Below are 18,465 nucleotides of genomic sequence, written 5' to 3' on the forward strand. Positions count from 1 at the left end.
CAACCTAGTAGGCCTAGCCTAGCTCGCCGACCTGTGCGCTCGAGAAAGGGCGCCTCTCATGGACGACGAAAAGTATTTGAAAGAACGCCCTCGCTTGTTTGAAGTACATTCCTTCACACAAAAACACCACCACACCACCACCCGACGTCCGGCGACGATCCGATAGAGATGCTGATGATGGTTGGTGCGAAGCCTACCTAGCCTAGCCTAGGCCTAAGCCCCAAAATTAAATGTATCTATTTATATAGGCGTTATATATGCTTATAAGCTAGCTAGGCGTGTTGACATATAAGTCATACATGGTGTCATTTTAAAGACTATATTGAAGTATAGGCCTAGCCTAGGCCCAGGCTACTAGTACTAGCCTAGTACGGTAGGCTAGGCCTACCTAGTAGTAGGCCTAGGCTAGGCCTGTCTAGGCCTAGGCTAGTAGGACACTAGCTAGCCTAGCCTAGAAAAATAGGAAAATATCTATTATTCACGCATGTGCTATTAATTTTGTCGCGAGAGAGAAGTCAAGTTATATTACACTGTATAATAGAGCAAAAATTAAATACGGGAATACATACTGTACACAACTCGCATTTTATTCATATATAAATCGAGAGTATTTGATAAGAAATTCTTAAAACCAGTAGTGTTAAAGCCCCCTTCCCTACGTTTTTTAGATCTAATTTAAGATCACAAACTATATTTAATGTAAAAATAATACTATATGGTCCTATTGCGATAACTTTTTTCGTCTTTAAACGGTTAAAAATGTGAAAAATAAGTCGATTCTAATAATTATAGCGGCTCGCTATAAATCCCAAAATGCATTGCGCGCGGATTGATATTTTTGTTTTTCACCTGTAATTCGCCCACTTTTCGATCGATCGTGAGGCCAAAACAAATGGAAGATTCCTAACTTTTCAGCGAAAATACCGGGTTTTCCCCAATTTGTATCAACGGAGTCTGGCAAAAATAGAAAGACAATTAATGCAGCAACTATACAACGTCAGGCTAGGTATATAGCTAGCGTACGATGTTCGTACGTTACCGATGTTTACCAGCTAGGCCTACAAAACTAAGCCTAGCTAGGCTAGGCCTAAGACTGTCCACGAGAGGTTGATCGCCGCGAGCTACTTAGGTAGTGCATTGTTTCTCACTTTTTATCATAATTTACCATAAAACGTACATTTAAGACAAGGAATGACATGGTTTAATGTTTTTAAAGTGATATATATGTATTATTTTCCAAAAAACGTCCAAAATTGCAGGGAAGGGGTCTTTAATTAGGGGAAAATTATGATCAAATCAGAAAAATCTAATTAACCTTTTTAATTAAAATCTTAATTTATGCAAGAAAAGCATGTTGACACTAAGCAATAGGAATGAAATGTGGCACATTATTTTATATAACACAAAAGACCCAACGCTAAGACGATCGGGACCAACTGGTAAGACGATCGGGCCCAACACAAAAGACTATCAGGCCCAACGCTAAGACGATCGGGACCAACTGGTAAGATGATCGGGCCCAACGTGGTTCTGAAAATACTGGACGATTGGGACAAACTGGTAAGACGATCGGGCCCAACACATAAGACAATCGGGACCTCAAAATGTGGGCTCGATCGACATCGAACAACAACCCACTGGTTGCTGCCACTAAATATTTCCCTTGCAACAGAGCCTTTTTGGATATTATTAATTTAAGCGTTAAATTGGTTTTTTTTAAATTAATTGGTTATTTTGGTCTGTTCCATAGATCCATTGGAGAGCAAAGTAATCAGGTTTTAAAGTCAAGAAATATTGAAGATGCTGGTTGGGGTAAGTTTTTTTTTTATTCCAGATATTTAATGTTGAGATTTAAATGATAATAACAAACAGTGATTTTTTAAATAGATACAGTACTTTAACAAAATAATATGTTTCTTCTTTTTCTGACTTATGCATACCTTTGTATGTCCCACATATCTGCAAATTTTTTTTTCCCTTAGAAAAGTGCTAATTACAACTTCCTGATATAAAACATAGATGGGTTTGAATTTTTCACTGAAATTGTTGTTGTTGGCAGGTACTGTATGCATCTTCTTACAAATTAATTTATACAAACAGTACTTGAAATTCTTCCAAAATTTTTTTTTTGCAGTGACCTTGTAGAGGAAGGTAACAATCAATATCAATCATGTGCGTCGGTCCAATGTGGAGGCTATGTCATTGGGGTCCGTTTGTGACTCTCTTTCTGATTTTATACATTACCACATTATCGGTTTATTGTGACCTTGTTTACTGGCCTCCGACCTTTGACAGCTATGGAAGCATTGTGAATTTTACCATTCTATCATCTTGGATATTTTTCATTCTCTTCAATTATTTTAATGCTGTGTTCCGTGGACCTGGATTTGTCCCACTTGGATGGAAACCAGTAAGTTATGTTTTGACAATTACTATCTACTGTATTTATACTATATCATACTGAACTGTGCATTGTGCTTCCAGTTTTGTAGAATGAAAAGCAAGAATTTTGCTGATCATGTTTTAGCAGTAGCACACAATGTGTGAGAGCTGGGCACAGTTTTGCACTCAAATTCGAGATAAAAAACCCTTTTGGTGAACTAAAAACACAATTTATTACCTGATTTGTGGCAAACTTGAAGCCCCTGAAATGGTAAATTGCAACTGTACTATACATACAAATCAAAGAGCTACATAGGCAGGGAAAAAGATCAAAATCAAACAAGATAAAACTGCCTCAATATAAGTTTATTAACACTACATGTTTCGGGCATAGCCCATCATCAGTATAGTATATCATATTTGCAACTGGTTAAGTGTTTTACAATTTCCCAATTTGTATTATTAGCTATATGTGTTGCCTGAATATTTACATAAACTAATTCATACATTTTAATAGGAAAAGGATGAGGATTGTCAATATCTTCAGTACTGTCATTCATGCAAGAGTTACAAATCACCTAGGTCTCACCATTGTAGGCATTGTAAAAGGTAAAAATAAGGTGCATTTTTTTGCTATCAAAGTAAAAACTATTGCAATGCAATCTAACAACAGGATGCTGAGTTCCGGAGATCAAAGGGCGTATCTGTGGCTGCGACACACTCAGTTTCACTCACCCTAAACTGTTTGAATGATTTTCGATTGACCAATTTGGCTTCCTCAAATGTTAGGCTAACATAACATACACCACGCTGCGGAGAATATGTACTGTACATAATACAATACTGTTGGTATTTGTCGCAGCCAGACATAAGATCAAAGAACTATTGCCTCCTGATATTAGATTGCCTTGTTTCAATCAAATTAGTTGATGTATGTGTTCATTAATAGTGTTCAATAACTGCATTATATGAATGGGGATGCCATTTTGTTGTATTACATTATAATTTACCTGTAACATACTGAAGCTGGATGCTCATCCGCCTGCTTATAATAAATATTTGGAATTCACAGTTTAAAATGTCATTCATTTGTTGTTTTTTTTAATTTTAATCTGGTTTCTGTTTTTAACCAAGAATAATAACAAATACTCAGTATTTTGTTTCATTTGATTCTTTTATTACTAGGGAAAAATATATTTATAATAATGAATTAATTATTATTATTATTATGTGTATGAAATAAACTCATTAATGGAATGTATCTGTAATTTGTAGATGTGTAATAAAGATGGACCATCACTGTCCTTGGATTAACACTTGCTGTGGGCACCTAAACCATTCTAGTTTTACATATTTCCTATTTTTTGCTCCGCTTGGGTGCATGCATGGAGCCGCTGTACTTATATTAACTGTCTACCATCAAGTTTATAAGGTAATTAATCATTTTTGTTGTATATTTTAGTTTAAAATAGATGACAATCATCAATTGATTTGGTTTCATACCCTATATGAACTATGGAATTACAATATACTGTTGCTTAGTATTTAAATCGCTTTCTATTTCAAGTGGAGTTCCCTCAAGTTGATATAAACATCATTTTATATAAATTGATTTGTTGATATTTTTCAGACGTTACATTACCCGAGGCATCGCTATCCTCATCTATATAAACCTACATTGGTTCAGTATGACGTCATTCACCTTATATTAACATTCCTGGCTATTGGCTTTGCCATTGGCGTTGTGATGGCAGTAGGATTTTTATTGTTTATTCAAGTAAGTTTTGTTTTCTGATCAAAATCTACACTATCAAACTAGTTTGACAAAAAAAGTGATATAACATCATCATGTCCATATACAGTATGGGCACATTTTTTGTCACATAAAGTTTGATAGACAGAGCTTTAGAGTTGCATTGTTTTGTATTTATAGTCAAAAACAGAAGGAATTATATACGCGATTAATTTGTCTTAAAATTTAAATCATCAAAAAAAGTTATTTCATAAGATTTTTTTTTAATAAGGTAATGTATTAATATTAGTGAAGAAAAATCTTACAGGATTGTTGTTTTTTTTTAGATGAAAGTTATAATAAAAAATGAAACTGGAATTGAGGCATGGATTAAAGCAAAGGTAAGTGGTTGAGATGAGCATCTTTTCCATAGTACTTGAGTAGCAGGGAGAGAGTGTTAGAAACCAAAATTGGTTTTTACACAAGCCATCTAAAGGCCCATTTACACTAGGGCGGTAACTTGTTACAGTTACAGTAAACATAGCATTTAATTGTGAACAAATACAATTTTAAAAGACATGTAAAGTGTCCCATACTCTAAACACATGCAAAGATTATTCGTTACAGAGCTTATTGTCTTTTTGCATATTTTGCTATGTAATTAGTACAGTTTGATTACACCAATTAAAGTTCTACAGTTACTATAATGCTAGTGTAAAAATGGAAATTATAATTAACACTTTTTATTCATATATATTTGTATTGATAGAAATATCAGCATATTCTATCAAAGTCAACATAAAATAAATATTTTAGGCTGTCTATCGAAAAAGAGAAGATGAATTTATTTATCCTTACCACTTGGGTTGGCGAGAAAATATGAGACAGGTGTTTACCTGGAGTGGAAAACCTAAATCAGATGGAATCATTTGGCCGGTAGCTGATGGTTGTAATCAATACACACTGACGGTAATTCAATATATTTATTATTAGATTAAGTAAATTTTATCAGAGTTCATTCCAATTGTGGTAACTCTTGTATAATACTGTAAAAGCATATAAGATCAATACAAGTATTATTCCCAGTGGGCTGACATTTTCTGAAAATGAGAGTGAGATTTTGCTGAGGTGTGTCACAACATAATTGTAGGAAGAATAGTCTCTGTCTAATTTTCCCTGCTTTATTTAAAGAAAAATGTAATATCATTGATTGATCAGTGTTTTTTTTTCTTTCCTGATTAATGTTTTTTTTTTACAGATAGAACAGCTAAAACAAAAAGAAGAAAAACGATTAAGAGCTGTAAGTTATGACATTTGAGTATATACTATAACCTGGGTTCATTATTCCTGCTGGTTCTGTCTTACAGTACCACAAATGTTTTCATTAAAAAAAATGTACAGTATGCATCATGATAATACTTGGTTTGGAAAGAATATTACTTTATATCAGAGCACAAAAAAACATGAGATGTTGTATTTCATGCTGACTAGGAGGAGCATAGCATTTTTAATTGCAGCATGTGTTTTAGCTATAAAATCTATAATTGTCTTTACCTCAACTGGACAAGAACTAGGTAAAATTTATTGGGTGAATTGTGTAAATGTAAATGGGGGAATAACCTGTGACTTGCAGCCTACTGGGCTGAATTGTGCACAGGTGTGGACGACACATACCACAACTTTCTACTCCCCTAAGGGTCCCTTCGTGTCGAGTGCTGCCACCAAACTGCGCTCGTTCGTCTGTCCACAACGACAGGGGCTGAATGGACCAGTACACCGGGGTAACCCCCTACTCTTCTAAAAGATGTACTGGATTCTTTAAAGTGCACACGAGCCAGATGTGCACACTGGACCTCCAGTTTTAAGTCCTTATCTGAGAAGACTTGTTCTAACACCAGAACAATAGTTGAGGAGTGACTTGAACCTGTGCAGATAGCTATGGTTTGCCTTAACCGATCGGCCACTAGACTCAAATTCTGAATCTGTGCATGACTTATCCAAGATCACTAGTTTTGCAATACTACTCAGGCAAAGCTTATTGTATCTGAGGGTACTAGTTTCTGAATACTATGCTGGCAAAGCTGTAGTAGTTGATTACTCATTTGAAAAGCTAGTTTTCCAATACTACCCTGTCAAAACTGTTGTATAGCTTAATTATTTTTGCCTGCTTTTCAGATTGAGTATATTGTAATAGGAGACTACAGTGGTTCCTGGTTTCCAATGACTAAAGGGTTTTGTACATGTATACATTTACCTTTTACAGATGAGCCTCGCATTAAAATCAATGAGGATGACATTATCTTGGTTACTAGATGGAAAAAGTATGTTTTATTATGGAAGTGTTTTATTATACTTACAATAAATAACTGGACATGAACCCATCACTTTGACGAGTTAGTAATCCACACGACAAACGCAACATGCGCATACGTTAAATTGATACCATCCTTATGGCTTTGTTTACAGTGCAGTGCTAAATTATTGTTATATAGTATACAGAATATTCAGTATACACAGAATATACTACATATACTATTTAGCATTACTGAAATTAAGAGACGCCTTTTAACTTGGCAACAAGACAATGCGAGCCTAGGAGTAGAGCCTACAAACTAGCCTAGGCCATCCTGGTAGAGGACAAATTGACGGAACTACACAAGACAAGCATTGGCCTCGTTTAAATGTTTCTAAAGTAATATTATGTATATGCCTTATTTAATATACATGACAAACATTACAGAGAACGTGCTTTAACGTGTTCTGTATTCTGCATGGTTTAACATGACATGAAATAAGATAACATCTCTATGCTAAGTATTTTTACATTTAAAAAAAAAATCATTTTCATTACTATTTATTGTGTAGGTATTGGTTATATGGAGAACTGGTTTTTGAAGCTAACAAAGAGGGTAATAGTGAGAACAAGAAGTGCGTGCGTGGATGGTTTCCGAGTCGTTGTGCTATTCAGTATAATGTTGCAGATTATCCAGAAGGCAAAAGCCCAGTAAATAAGAAAGATAAATGAAATGAAACTATAGTATAGTTAGTAGTATAGATGTATTCTTATGGTGCTTTTAGGGAAGGGCATAGTCCAATACTACTAGTAATTTAGGTTTGTTAAGCTTTCTTTTGGGGTGTATGGTAGTAATTTTATTTAGATGACATGTGTTGTTTCATTTTTATGTTTTTTTTTCACTTTGGTGAATCAATGTGTGAATTAAAGAAGGAACAATAATTTTTATGATGGAATTTTTTATGTTGGTATAAATTTAAAATTGATAAATAATATCCGTAATGTGAATTTGTCAATTAAGTTTGGAGCAACATTTGTGGTTTTTTAATAAGTCATAATTTAAAAAGCTATTTATATACCAAAACATTTCTAGTTTATAAAGTTTTGTGAGAGCATGTTTCTGTACTTGTGTTATGTGTTTTTATAATTGTTAATTATCATTTAGCTTTTTATTAGTAAAGCTTGGTTCCCACTAGGACTCAACGTAAGAATGTAGACGCAACGCAAGCGAGTTGACCAATCGCTTGTGATTGGTCAAATCACTTTGTATTGTGTTACGTCCTTGCGTTGCCAAGCTGTATGAGTCTGGGAATCTTGTAGGAAGGATGTTTTGCACAATGTTAATCTTATAATTTATGAGAGAATACTCAAACATGTTGTCCATACCCATAAACAACAGAGCTTGCACTTGTGAGTTTTAGATTACAAGCCAAAGTAAACAGCAGGTACTGTAATAATGTTTATACATACTGTATATTAATTATGATACATATAATAACTATCTGAGTATCGAGCATGAGTTATGTCAAATAAACAAATAATTTTACCTTATGACACTGTACTGTATGCTGGGGCGAGTTTTTCACTAATTTATTATAATTATATGCAGAATTATGCAGGTCTGAGTCGGGTATACAATAATTCCCTAGCTTGTGAAGTTGACGCAACACACACAAAATAGGAGTGTTCACCTCAAAACTTATTATACATTAATGGGAAAAGATAGAGATGAAACAGCTGAAGAAAATTGTTTTAGCAAATGCAGGTGGGGAGAAAATGACTGTAATTAATGATAAATGCACACCTTGGAAATGGTCAATTTCCTGCTGTGATAGGGGGCCTGCCTGCCCTTATTAGCTCTTCGTCATTTTAGAAGTCCTGGATCTGCCCCAAGTATAGCAGTATGTGCTATAGAGTGTATTTAGTTAATGTTGTAGAAGTCTAGTGTAATTTAGCCTTTTCACTTCGTTTACAGGCCTGAAAAACATCAAAAAGTGGGAAAATATCATTGTTACTCCAGAAATGGTAATTAAGATGTGTTTTATTTACATGTACATTGTATTAAAGATCAAGCGACAAGTTTCTTAAGTTGGTTAAAATAGAAGTTATTCTCAACAAAGTTTAAACGATCACAACTAAGTACACCAGTTGCACATTTGATTTTAGATCAACATATTATGACATGTATGTATTATTGATTTTATTAGTTTTTAAATAATATTATGAAAGGAATAATTATTTTTGCTTTGTGCTTCCACCAGAATTAAATGGGTATTCTTAATGATACGTAATGCCAAAACTATTACATCATTGAATTTTAGCATTTTGTAATAATTTTATTTTATATACAATTTAACATTTTTTTACTTTTTTTATAATTAGACTTGACCCATATTATTGTATTTTTTATGTTAGTCCACGTTTTGATTTTTGTCTGAAAATTGTAAGCTCAAGTATTATACATATGAAACGCCATATGTGCCAAATTATTTATCTTTTTACTAATATTATGGTGTAGAACCTAGACTACGGTATGATTATTCCTCTGACTTTTGCAAATGACAAATATTTATTGAATATATTGATTGTGGTTTGTGACACATTATGCAATAGTTCTAAGCTTATAGTTCCCACACAATCAGATAATTAATAACAAATCAAGTGTCCATGATTAATCATATGATCTTTGCACACCAAGCGCTCAATCCCCACAATGCAACAGGGGTCAGGTCACATTTGAATTAGATTATTGGTGGTTTGTGTATAATTAGTAGTTACTATTAACTTTGGGTTTAGTACTGTAAGGAATGCAATAAACTGATTTTAATATTGGCAAAATATATTACTATTATATGACTTCTTGTACAGCCATGATTTACTACAATCCACGAACAAATGTTTTAATCAAATATGGAAGTCTGTTGTTGACAACTGGAGTGAAAAAAACTACTATTTACTACTACGACTATACCCAAATAAATAATATAGCCTACCGTTATATATATGTATACTGTATCCACTGGTCTTCTTTTCAAGATAGTATGAGTTTCGTTTCTATATTTGAATATCAAAGGAATAAAATGCCAGACTTGGATGATGCAGATATAATGTAAAAGTTTTATTATGATTTTTTTTAATGGAATTTTGATCACAAATTATGTAAACTTGGCAGGTATTCTAGTAGTAGAATACTAGTACTAGTAATTCTAGTAAATTCACAAACTTGACAGCATTCACATTATTATATTATAATAAAAATAATAAATCATGGTGTATTTGTGATATAAATTAATTCGTAATTGTGGCATATTATTATATTTATTTAATGAATAATATACTATTGTCAGTTTTGTTTTATTATTATTATTTATACAAAATACATACTCTCTTTTGGAAATGTTATGCCTTGCACAAATTTTCTTCAAACCTCCCGTGTGGCTTACATGGCTCCCCTACCTCTCGCTGCCTCGCTGCCTCGCATACCCTCTTTGTGTTAATTACGTATAGAGGGCGTTTTAAATATTTTCCGAATTTCAAACGCCAAAACATGGCTGACTCTGCAACATCATGTCAACAAGATTCTACAGAATCTAACCGAAAACGAGTAATTTCAAACGATAATGACGAAGACAACGAATGGATCGGACCCTTGCCGACTGAGGCTGTTCAAAAAAAGAAACGAAAAGGTGTGTAGGCTTAGTATTGGTGGTGTAGGTTATGTTATGCTAGGCCTCCTCCTACACTCGCTAGGCCTATATTGTAGTGTAAAGTAAGAGAGCTAGGCTAGTCTAGCTAGGTCCGGACCTGCCTACTACTACTCTAGACTCTGAAGAGGTAGGCCTAGATCAATCGATCACTCCGGACGCCATTCACTCCGGTCGCCGTGTAAATAATCGCTAGTTCCTATTCCTATTATTTTAACCCCAAATAATTTTAACCAACTTTATCCTGAATAATTTCTTTTTTTTTTCATTTCAGTTTTGGAATTCCAAGATGTTTACCTACAAAATTTACCATGTGCTGAGGGATATGAACAAAGTTTTATGCATCGTGATGTTGTTACACATGTTGCAATGTCAAAGTAAGTGTCATACTGACTTGGTTCAAGTTTGTACCATGTTACTCTTCCTTGCCCAGGATTTTATTTTTTTTCAAATTTACTTGACTTCAATATTAAAAAGAAAACTCTGATTGAAAAAAAAATAGCATCTATCTAGCTTTAAAAGTAGACTAACTGTAAATGGTGAGCCTAAGTAAACTAATATTTGTTTGGTAAAATAAATAAATAATGGATGTGTGATTTATACTGTATTGTTAATCTTTGCAGGACAAACTTTGTGATAACAGCCAGCATTGATGGCCATGTAAAATTCTGGAAGAAACAAGCAGAAGGAGTGGAATTTGTCAAACATTTCCGGGCACATCTTGGTAATAATGCAATTCATCTATACAAATAATGAAAGTTTACGAGTGCAATAGCCCGGGTGAAAATAGAATTTCATACTTCACTGAATGAAATTATTGTACCATCGCATGAATATAAACCATTCATTATTTGTTTTATATAACATCTAAGTAGATTCTTGTTATAAACATTATTGCCTTAGTTCTGATATTGTTTTGAAGGAAAAACCATCCTGTGCGCGTTCGGTGAATGATGAAAGGTTATATTTCACCTTATGCCGTTATTTGTACCATCACACTCATAAACATTCATTATTTGTATACTATTGCATGCCACGTGAAAATATTGTAGTTACTGAACCACTTTGAAAATCAGTACATTCGTATTGAAAGTGCATTTCAGATAAAAGAAAATATTTTTCTGAAAATCAGTAGGTATGATCTGATACTTTAAAACTAAAAATTTAGGATGATAACTTAAAAGTTGTCCATGTTATCGTACTATAATTTTATTTTGCCAAGTAATGATAATAATTCTTATATTTAATACAGGCTCTATTGTTAGTATATGTGTGAGTAGTGATGGTCTACTACTGTGTACAATATCAGATGATAAAACATTAAAGGTTTTTGATATTATTAACTTTGGTAAGTTTTTATGCATGTTATTTTTTTAAATAATTTAAAGTGATATGTTGCACAAATGTGTTTAGTTTATATTTTATAGTTGCAATATGAGGCATATGATGTTATTAATCATTGGGTTATGTTTATATTTAAAATGTGTTGGTTGTCTTGTCTGTTTGTTCTATAGGCCTATTAATTTATCTTTGCTAAATATTCATACTGAACTTTATTTCTGAATAGTTTCCGATGCATGTGGAAGGCTACACAAATAATGATTCTCAATATACAGTAGAAAATGAATTTGATGCATACTGTATAACTATCGTTTCAATGAATGCAACTCATGATTTGAAGGCCATTTAGTTTTTAACATTCAATGTGTAGCGATATTTCCAGATGAAACATCATAAACACTATTTCACAGCAGTGATTATACAAAGCATACTATATAATTTTCTTTATTTGTCTTTTAATATAGACATGATAAATATGATGAAGCTTCCATATGTACCAAGCTGTTGTGAGTGGGTGTACAAATCTGGTGATGCTATATCAACATTAGCAATGTAGGTTTGTTTGTGTCGTCAGCATACAGAAACAAAGTCGTAGCTGCTGGAAAAATTAATCTTTTACTACTTTTGATTAAAATATTTGTTGTAGGCCTATGTGCATGCATTTCCCCTATAGATAATTATAATTTGTAATGTTTAAAACCTGTAAATAAATATCCTGGCAAAAAAAATATGGTATGATGCTCAAAGGTCAGTCAGCATTTTTGTTGATTTTGTGTTAATGACATAAATTCTTGCTAAAAAACAATCTACAGAGCTTGAAATAGAAAGATCTATAGAAAAACCATGCATTCAATATCAACTGGTTTGTGCTGCCCATAATGTTTTAATGTTTTATATTTTTAGTATGTACATACAATGGTTTCAGCTTTTGCGGCTTTTTGTATTATATTTTTATACCGTAATAAATAAATATATAATGAAATTGCAAGTGAAGTGCTATAAGCAGGTCTTTGTTTGGTCATGCAATTTACAAAATGTATTTATAGTATAATGTGGAGTAAACCAAAGCTTTATTTTTTCAGAGGACAACATGATAATGGTGTGATAAATGTGTATGATGGACGAGGTGAAAACAAGCCACTTAAAACACTAGACAGTCTGCATTCAGCACAGGTTATTTTTATAAAGGTAACAAGATTTATGTTTTTAATCATTTTTTTCAATGCTATTTTATGAAGCTACAGATTTACATTTGGGACCCTCAGAAGAGTATACATTGTTTCCTACTTTAAGCTCTATCTACACTATCAAACTTTATGTGACAAAATAATGTGAGGTGCCCAAATATGGACATAATGGTGTCATATCACTACCATATATGCCACTATAATATTTATAGTTTTCCCTTTTGCTTATGAACATGTTTAAATTATTTTCCAGTACAATCCTGTTTATGAAGTGGCAATCTCCATAGACAAGCAGGGAATGGTGGAATATTGGACCGGACCAAAGAAAGATTATCAGTTTCCAAAGAATGTAGCTTTTGAGTATAAAACAGACACAGATCTATATGAATTTCTAAAGGTATTATGTTCTTCAGTCAAACATAGAAAAATGAAAACTTTTTTCTTCATCAAATGAACTTATTCTCTCCATTCAATGAATACAAAACATTCATCGTTTGTTTTTATAACACTCTACTCTACAATATATTGTTAATTATTTAAAGAACATGGGCCTAGGCCTAGACTTTCTTGTGTAGAAAGCAACCTATTTCCGCCTGCCTTCCTTCTTAGTAATGCAAAAAATTGAGAGAGAAAATAATCCTTAGACTGATTATGACATCATAACTAATCATAACTAATTATAGTTGATTTCTGTTATTGTGTATTTTCCTATTACAGAGCAAAACAATTCCTTTGTGCTTAGCATTTTCACCAGATGGAAAACAGTTTGCTACTATTTCAAAAGATAGAAAGGTTAGTGTTAATTACATCATTGCTACCCAACAATATCAGCCCATTATTAACTTTCAGATAAAGCTTCCTTACATCCCATTTCCCAAAAATATTTCTGTGGTAACCATCTTCTGTGCTAGTACTTCCATGGAAGTTTACATTCTTGGACTTTTCATGGATTACAATTTACACAGACGAGCGGTGGTAACGGGAATAAAAATATAGAATCTATGTTATTCCTTAATATGACCATTTACACACAATGCGGAGGGGCGGTTTCCGCTCAGGATGGATACAGAGTCTACGTGGGACAAGCTACTCGGTTTTCCGCTTACCATTACCACGTGGCTGTGTATATTATACTATCTGTTGTTCTTCTACTGTTGGTCTTAGGAAGATTGGCCAAATTCGTAGATTTCTAGAGGAGGAAACAAATATGTGACTCTACTGAAACTTCATGTCGCAATTCCCAAGACCCTGACAAATTGATGAGCTGCTCATCTAGTGTGTTTATCTATCTGTAGAGATCACATATTACCTATCTTACGTGAACTTCACTAACCTCCAAGGTGAAAAAGCATGTCATGTTGATTAGGACCAATAAGGATTGTAACACCAAATTGCAATGGGTAAAATATTGCTATAACAAATACTAATCAGTTAAATAACTATATGTCTGATCTACTATATTTGTGTTTGTAGATCCGTATTTTTAAATTTCAAACTGGTAAAATGACAAGGGTACTGGATGAATCATTAAAGACCTTTACTGAACTGCAGCAGATGAAACAACAATTACCTGATATGGAGTTTGGTAGGAGAATGGCTGTGGAGAGAGATCTTCAAAAGTCAGATGCTTATAATAAAGCTAATATAAGTAAGAATTTGTTACTATTAACTAACCTTTGTAAATCTCTGTCTACACTATCAAATGTTATGTGACAAAATAAATGTGATGTATACCATATTTGGACATGATGACGACATCATATCACTACCATATTTGGGCAAATCCTACTTTTTTGTCAAACTAGTTCGATAGTGTAGACAAAGCTTAGGTTAAAATGTTTTCTAGTGTTTGCTGTAAAAATTGCCTATAAATTAACACTTTTGTTTTCAGCACTAGCAAAAATCTAAACTGCCCTGTAGGAAATGGCATGATCCAGTTTTTGTTCCATGATTGCATAATGCCTGCTTTTTAACTGAAAAATCAAATGTGTTTTGAAATACAGACATACCATTAATATATGTCAGGATTTTTTCTAATGATAAATTTCAACTATTTTCTTTTCAGTTTATGACCAAAGTGGTTACTTTTTACTGTATTCGACAATGTTGGGAATTAAAGTTATTAATTTGTATAATAATACATGTTCCAGGTTCATTGGTAAGGTAAGCTGAAACAACAAACAAAATAAATCTTATATATATAAAAATTAATTAAAGTTAACCAATAAAGTTAAAAATTAATATGATTGATCTATATGTTTATGATAATATTCACTGTACTTGCTTTTAACAGTTCTTGACATTTTTATCTTACATTTCAGACAGAGAATGTACGCTTCTTACATTTAGCCCTCTTCCAAGGTAACGTAAAGGAGAAAAAGGCTGCACTCACCTTAGAGATGAAGGCATCCGAAAATCCAGCTTTACTGGGCCTAGAACTTGATCCTACCCTGTTTTGTACTGGGTTTAAAAAGAACAGGTTCTTTATATTTTCAAGAAGGGAACCAGATGAAACTAAGAAGTAAGAATCTCTCTACCTCTTTATATCTTCCTGTCTTGTTTGCATTCATTGGCAGTATTTCATACTAAATAACCTACCATACATACTACAACTTTTTATATATCTCATTCAAATACATTTGTATTGGCTGATAGGTGTCAGTGCCTTATAACTACATTGACACTAAGTTTTCTAAACTATGCATTTATAATGGTTATATAAATGAAGCGAGTAAACTAAAATAAGTTTAACCCTTTGTTTATTAGTGTTGGTAATGATCGAGATGTCTTCAATGAAAAACCATCGAAGGAGGAACAAATCGCAGCCTCACAGGTACATAAATTGAATTAACTTAATTAAGTCTATGCTAAATTAGATGTTTTGCCCTACTCTAAGTCTAAATTAAGTATATGCTATTTTCATGTGTATATGCATTTTGAAGCCAGCATTTGTCTGGTCTTAATTAGTTGTTGTCTCTTAAAGGATGATAAGATATGATACAAAAAAATTGATTAAAAATCTTGATAAAAATTAAAACAAAAAGGCATATATAAATAAGTAAAAACTTGTTGATACCACAGTATAACATTTTTAAGGTTACTATTCAATTAAAAGACATCAAACATTGTCAGAAAATAAGACTCAGTTATACAGATTACTGTACCACTATTTGACCAAAGAGACCAATTATGTTTAATATTGAACGTTTCATCAGGAACAAGAACAAAATGTTCTTGGAAATTCATAGAACTCATAAAAACTAATAATGATAATTACATTGTTTGTGTTTATGCTTTTTATTTTTCAGTCTGACATGTCTTTGAAGTTGTCTAACCTTGCAGTCATGCATACTACAATGGGGGATGTTGTCATCAACTTGTTTCCCAAAGAGTGGGTAGCTATCATAGTTATTATCATGCAATTTTAAGGTTTTAACAAGAAATTGTTACTATGTATATAATATCTATAAATTTCAATATTAGACCGTAAAAACTGTAATGTTGTTTTTGTTTGACTATAAATGCAAATTTTATTAAATTTGGTGTGACTTCTAGAATGTCTTACTGTTGTACTTATGCATGCAGTTCCACCACCCCGTCCCCATTCAATCCCTGTAGCGTTGTAAGCCAGTGTACCTCAGTTATTTCAATTGATCAGACAGTTGAAGAAAAAAAATATATATGTTTAATGCTTATACTATACAATCATTGTTACTTCTAAATTCCAGATGTCCCAAGACAATAGAAAATTTCTGTGTACACTCTAAGAATGGTTACTACAATGGACATTTCTTCCATCGAGTTATTAAAGGCTTTATGGTACAAACTGGAGATCCATTAGGTATGTAACCACATTTAACCAACACACTATCAATGGTTCAATGCAAAGACTTGATGACAGATGCAACAAAGTTTCTATGCTGTTGCATATATAAGATAAATGTTAAGTTGATGTTACTAATGACAGCTATTTTTTAAAGTCTTTTATTTAATTTTAATTTTATTCAGTTCACAACCAACACCGATGAAACCGTCACTAACAGGTTGAATCTAAACATAATAAACTATAATAATATATTCATATTTGCAACAATAACATAAACTTAGATTGGAACATTACAGAGATTTAAAAACCCTTTTACGTCTTGTCTAAACTATCAAATTAGTTTGACACAAGTGTAATGTGCCTAAATGTTATGGTAGTGATATGACATCTGACATCTCCATGAGCACAACACACTATACAGTTTGACAGTATAGACAGAGCTTTAGAGTAGATAAATGTTTTTATTGTTGAAATAGAGCATCTATGAGCATCTAGAGTATGTTTCCATACATATTCGATCCAAAAAAATGACTGGGGTAATAATGTTCAGCACTTTATTATTATAATATTATTATTCTGAAGGCAATGGTACTGGTGGAGAGTCAATTTGGGGAGGTGAATTTGAGGATGAGTTTCACCCCCGTTTAAAGCATGATAGACCTTACATCCTGAGTATGGCAAACGCTGGACCAAATACAAATGGATCACAGTTCTTTATTACAGTTGCACCATGTGTAAGTATCATTTGTGTGTGTTGCAGCTATTTTATTCATTTCGAATATGCTCTCGATGGAGAAACAGAGTATACATTTTAATAGTAATCATATTTTGAAGTCTGAAATAAAGAGAAATGAAATTATTTATTATCAATAAATATATTTATGTTTAATTCCACTCTTCCCTGATTTTTGTGATGATTTTAACCAATGAATTAAATTACATGATTATTTTCCTAAATATAGCCTTGGTTGGACAACAAGCACACAGTGTTTGGAAAAGTGACCAAGGGAATGGATGTTGTACAAAAGATATCAGAGGTAAAGACAAACTCAAAGACAGAAAAACCAATGGAGGACATACGCATTATTAATATTGCTATTAAATGAAACATCATATGTCAAACGTATTTGAGAATAATAATACTGTTACTGAAATATAGTAATAATAATAATGGTTGTCTTATATAGCGCCTAATACAATGTTTCTAAGCGCTTTACACACAAAGATGATCCATAAAATATCCTAAGATAACCAAACAAAAATAAGAAGAAAAGCAGAGGAACCATTTACACCGCTCCATTCTCCAGCACTTTGAAGCTACCATATGAGCGCTCACCGAAACAGTATTCACAGGAGCTCCAGTGAAAAAGGCATTTGTCTATCCTATCCTACCCAAATATTAATAAGAAGAAAAAATATGTTGCTTAATGTACAGTAATGTTTATAATCCTTCCATAAAAACTAGCTTATGAAACAGATGTGTCAAAAACAAAAGTTCTGCATTGGGTATAAAGGTATACTGTATTCTATATTTTATATTTTATTTCCTATAGCCAGACTCATCTCTAATATTATTTTTAAATGGTTTAATTATTGTAACAATAGACTTTGCCAGGCAGTCAGTAAAGGCCACAGACAAATACATGGAAACCTAAAAATCTGTATTATTGGCGATGACAATTTTAAATAATTCGTTTTGCTAATTTCTCAACACAGGCTCTGAAATTTCTTTTTACATGGCCATCTTTAAATTTGACTTATTAATTATGTAAAAATTCCATTGCACTTGTATCAATAAAATAATCAGTTTTTGTGTAAAACTGCATCTGCAAATTTGTTGTACATAATACTTTTTTATGTAATAAATATACATATTTCATACTATTTTATTGTTTATAGTTTTGTTGTATAAATAATTCATATTTCGAATCATCATTATAAAACAGAAATTGTGAGATGTAATAATTATTTCATAGCATCATTATCTTATTGAGGGAAGA

General features: G+C 32.6%; 2 protein-coding genes across 2 annotated transcripts; both read left to right on the forward strand.

Moving 5' to 3' along the window:
- Positions 1 to 142: 142 nt before the first annotated feature.
- LOC144844628 (palmitoyltransferase ZDHHC6-like) lies at positions 143 to 9,796 on the forward strand. Its single transcript, XM_078701627.1, has 11 exons — positions 143 to 180; positions 1,751 to 1,812; positions 2,135 to 2,410; positions 2,900 to 2,991; positions 3,658 to 3,814; positions 4,013 to 4,159; positions 4,462 to 4,515; positions 4,931 to 5,083; positions 5,373 to 5,414; positions 6,290 to 6,435; positions 6,980 to 9,796. Exons 3-11 carry the CDS (start codon positions 2,171 to 2,173, stop codon positions 7,137 to 7,139), a joined length of 1,191 nt encoding a protein of 396 aa, XP_078557753.1. The 5' UTR covers positions 143 to 180; positions 1,751 to 1,812; positions 2,135 to 2,170; the 3' UTR covers positions 7,140 to 9,796.
- Positions 9,797 to 9,916: 120 nt separating this feature from the next.
- Positions 9,917 to 18,364, forward strand: LOC144845951 (peptidylprolyl isomerase domain and WD repeat-containing protein 1-like). Its single transcript, XM_078703477.1, has 16 exons — positions 9,917 to 10,093; positions 10,386 to 10,488; positions 10,735 to 10,835; positions 11,364 to 11,459; positions 11,917 to 12,004; positions 12,535 to 12,640; positions 12,893 to 13,036; positions 13,357 to 13,431; positions 14,113 to 14,287; positions 14,705 to 14,802; positions 14,961 to 15,160; positions 15,406 to 15,472; positions 15,948 to 16,030; positions 16,368 to 16,480; positions 17,048 to 17,199; positions 17,428 to 18,364. Exons 1-16 carry the CDS (start codon positions 9,955 to 9,957, stop codon positions 17,569 to 17,571), a joined length of 1,884 nt encoding a protein of 627 aa, XP_078559603.1. The 5' UTR covers positions 9,917 to 9,954; the 3' UTR covers positions 17,572 to 18,364.
- The last annotated feature ends 101 nt before the right edge of the window (positions 18,365 to 18,465 follow it).

The sequence above is a fragment of the Antedon bifida genome, chromosome 6 (genome assembly GCF_963402885.1).
Source record: "Antedon bifida chromosome 6, ecAntBifi1.1, whole genome shotgun sequence".
NCBI lineage: Eukaryota > Metazoa > Echinodermata > Crinoidea > Comatulida > Antedonidae > Antedon > Antedon bifida.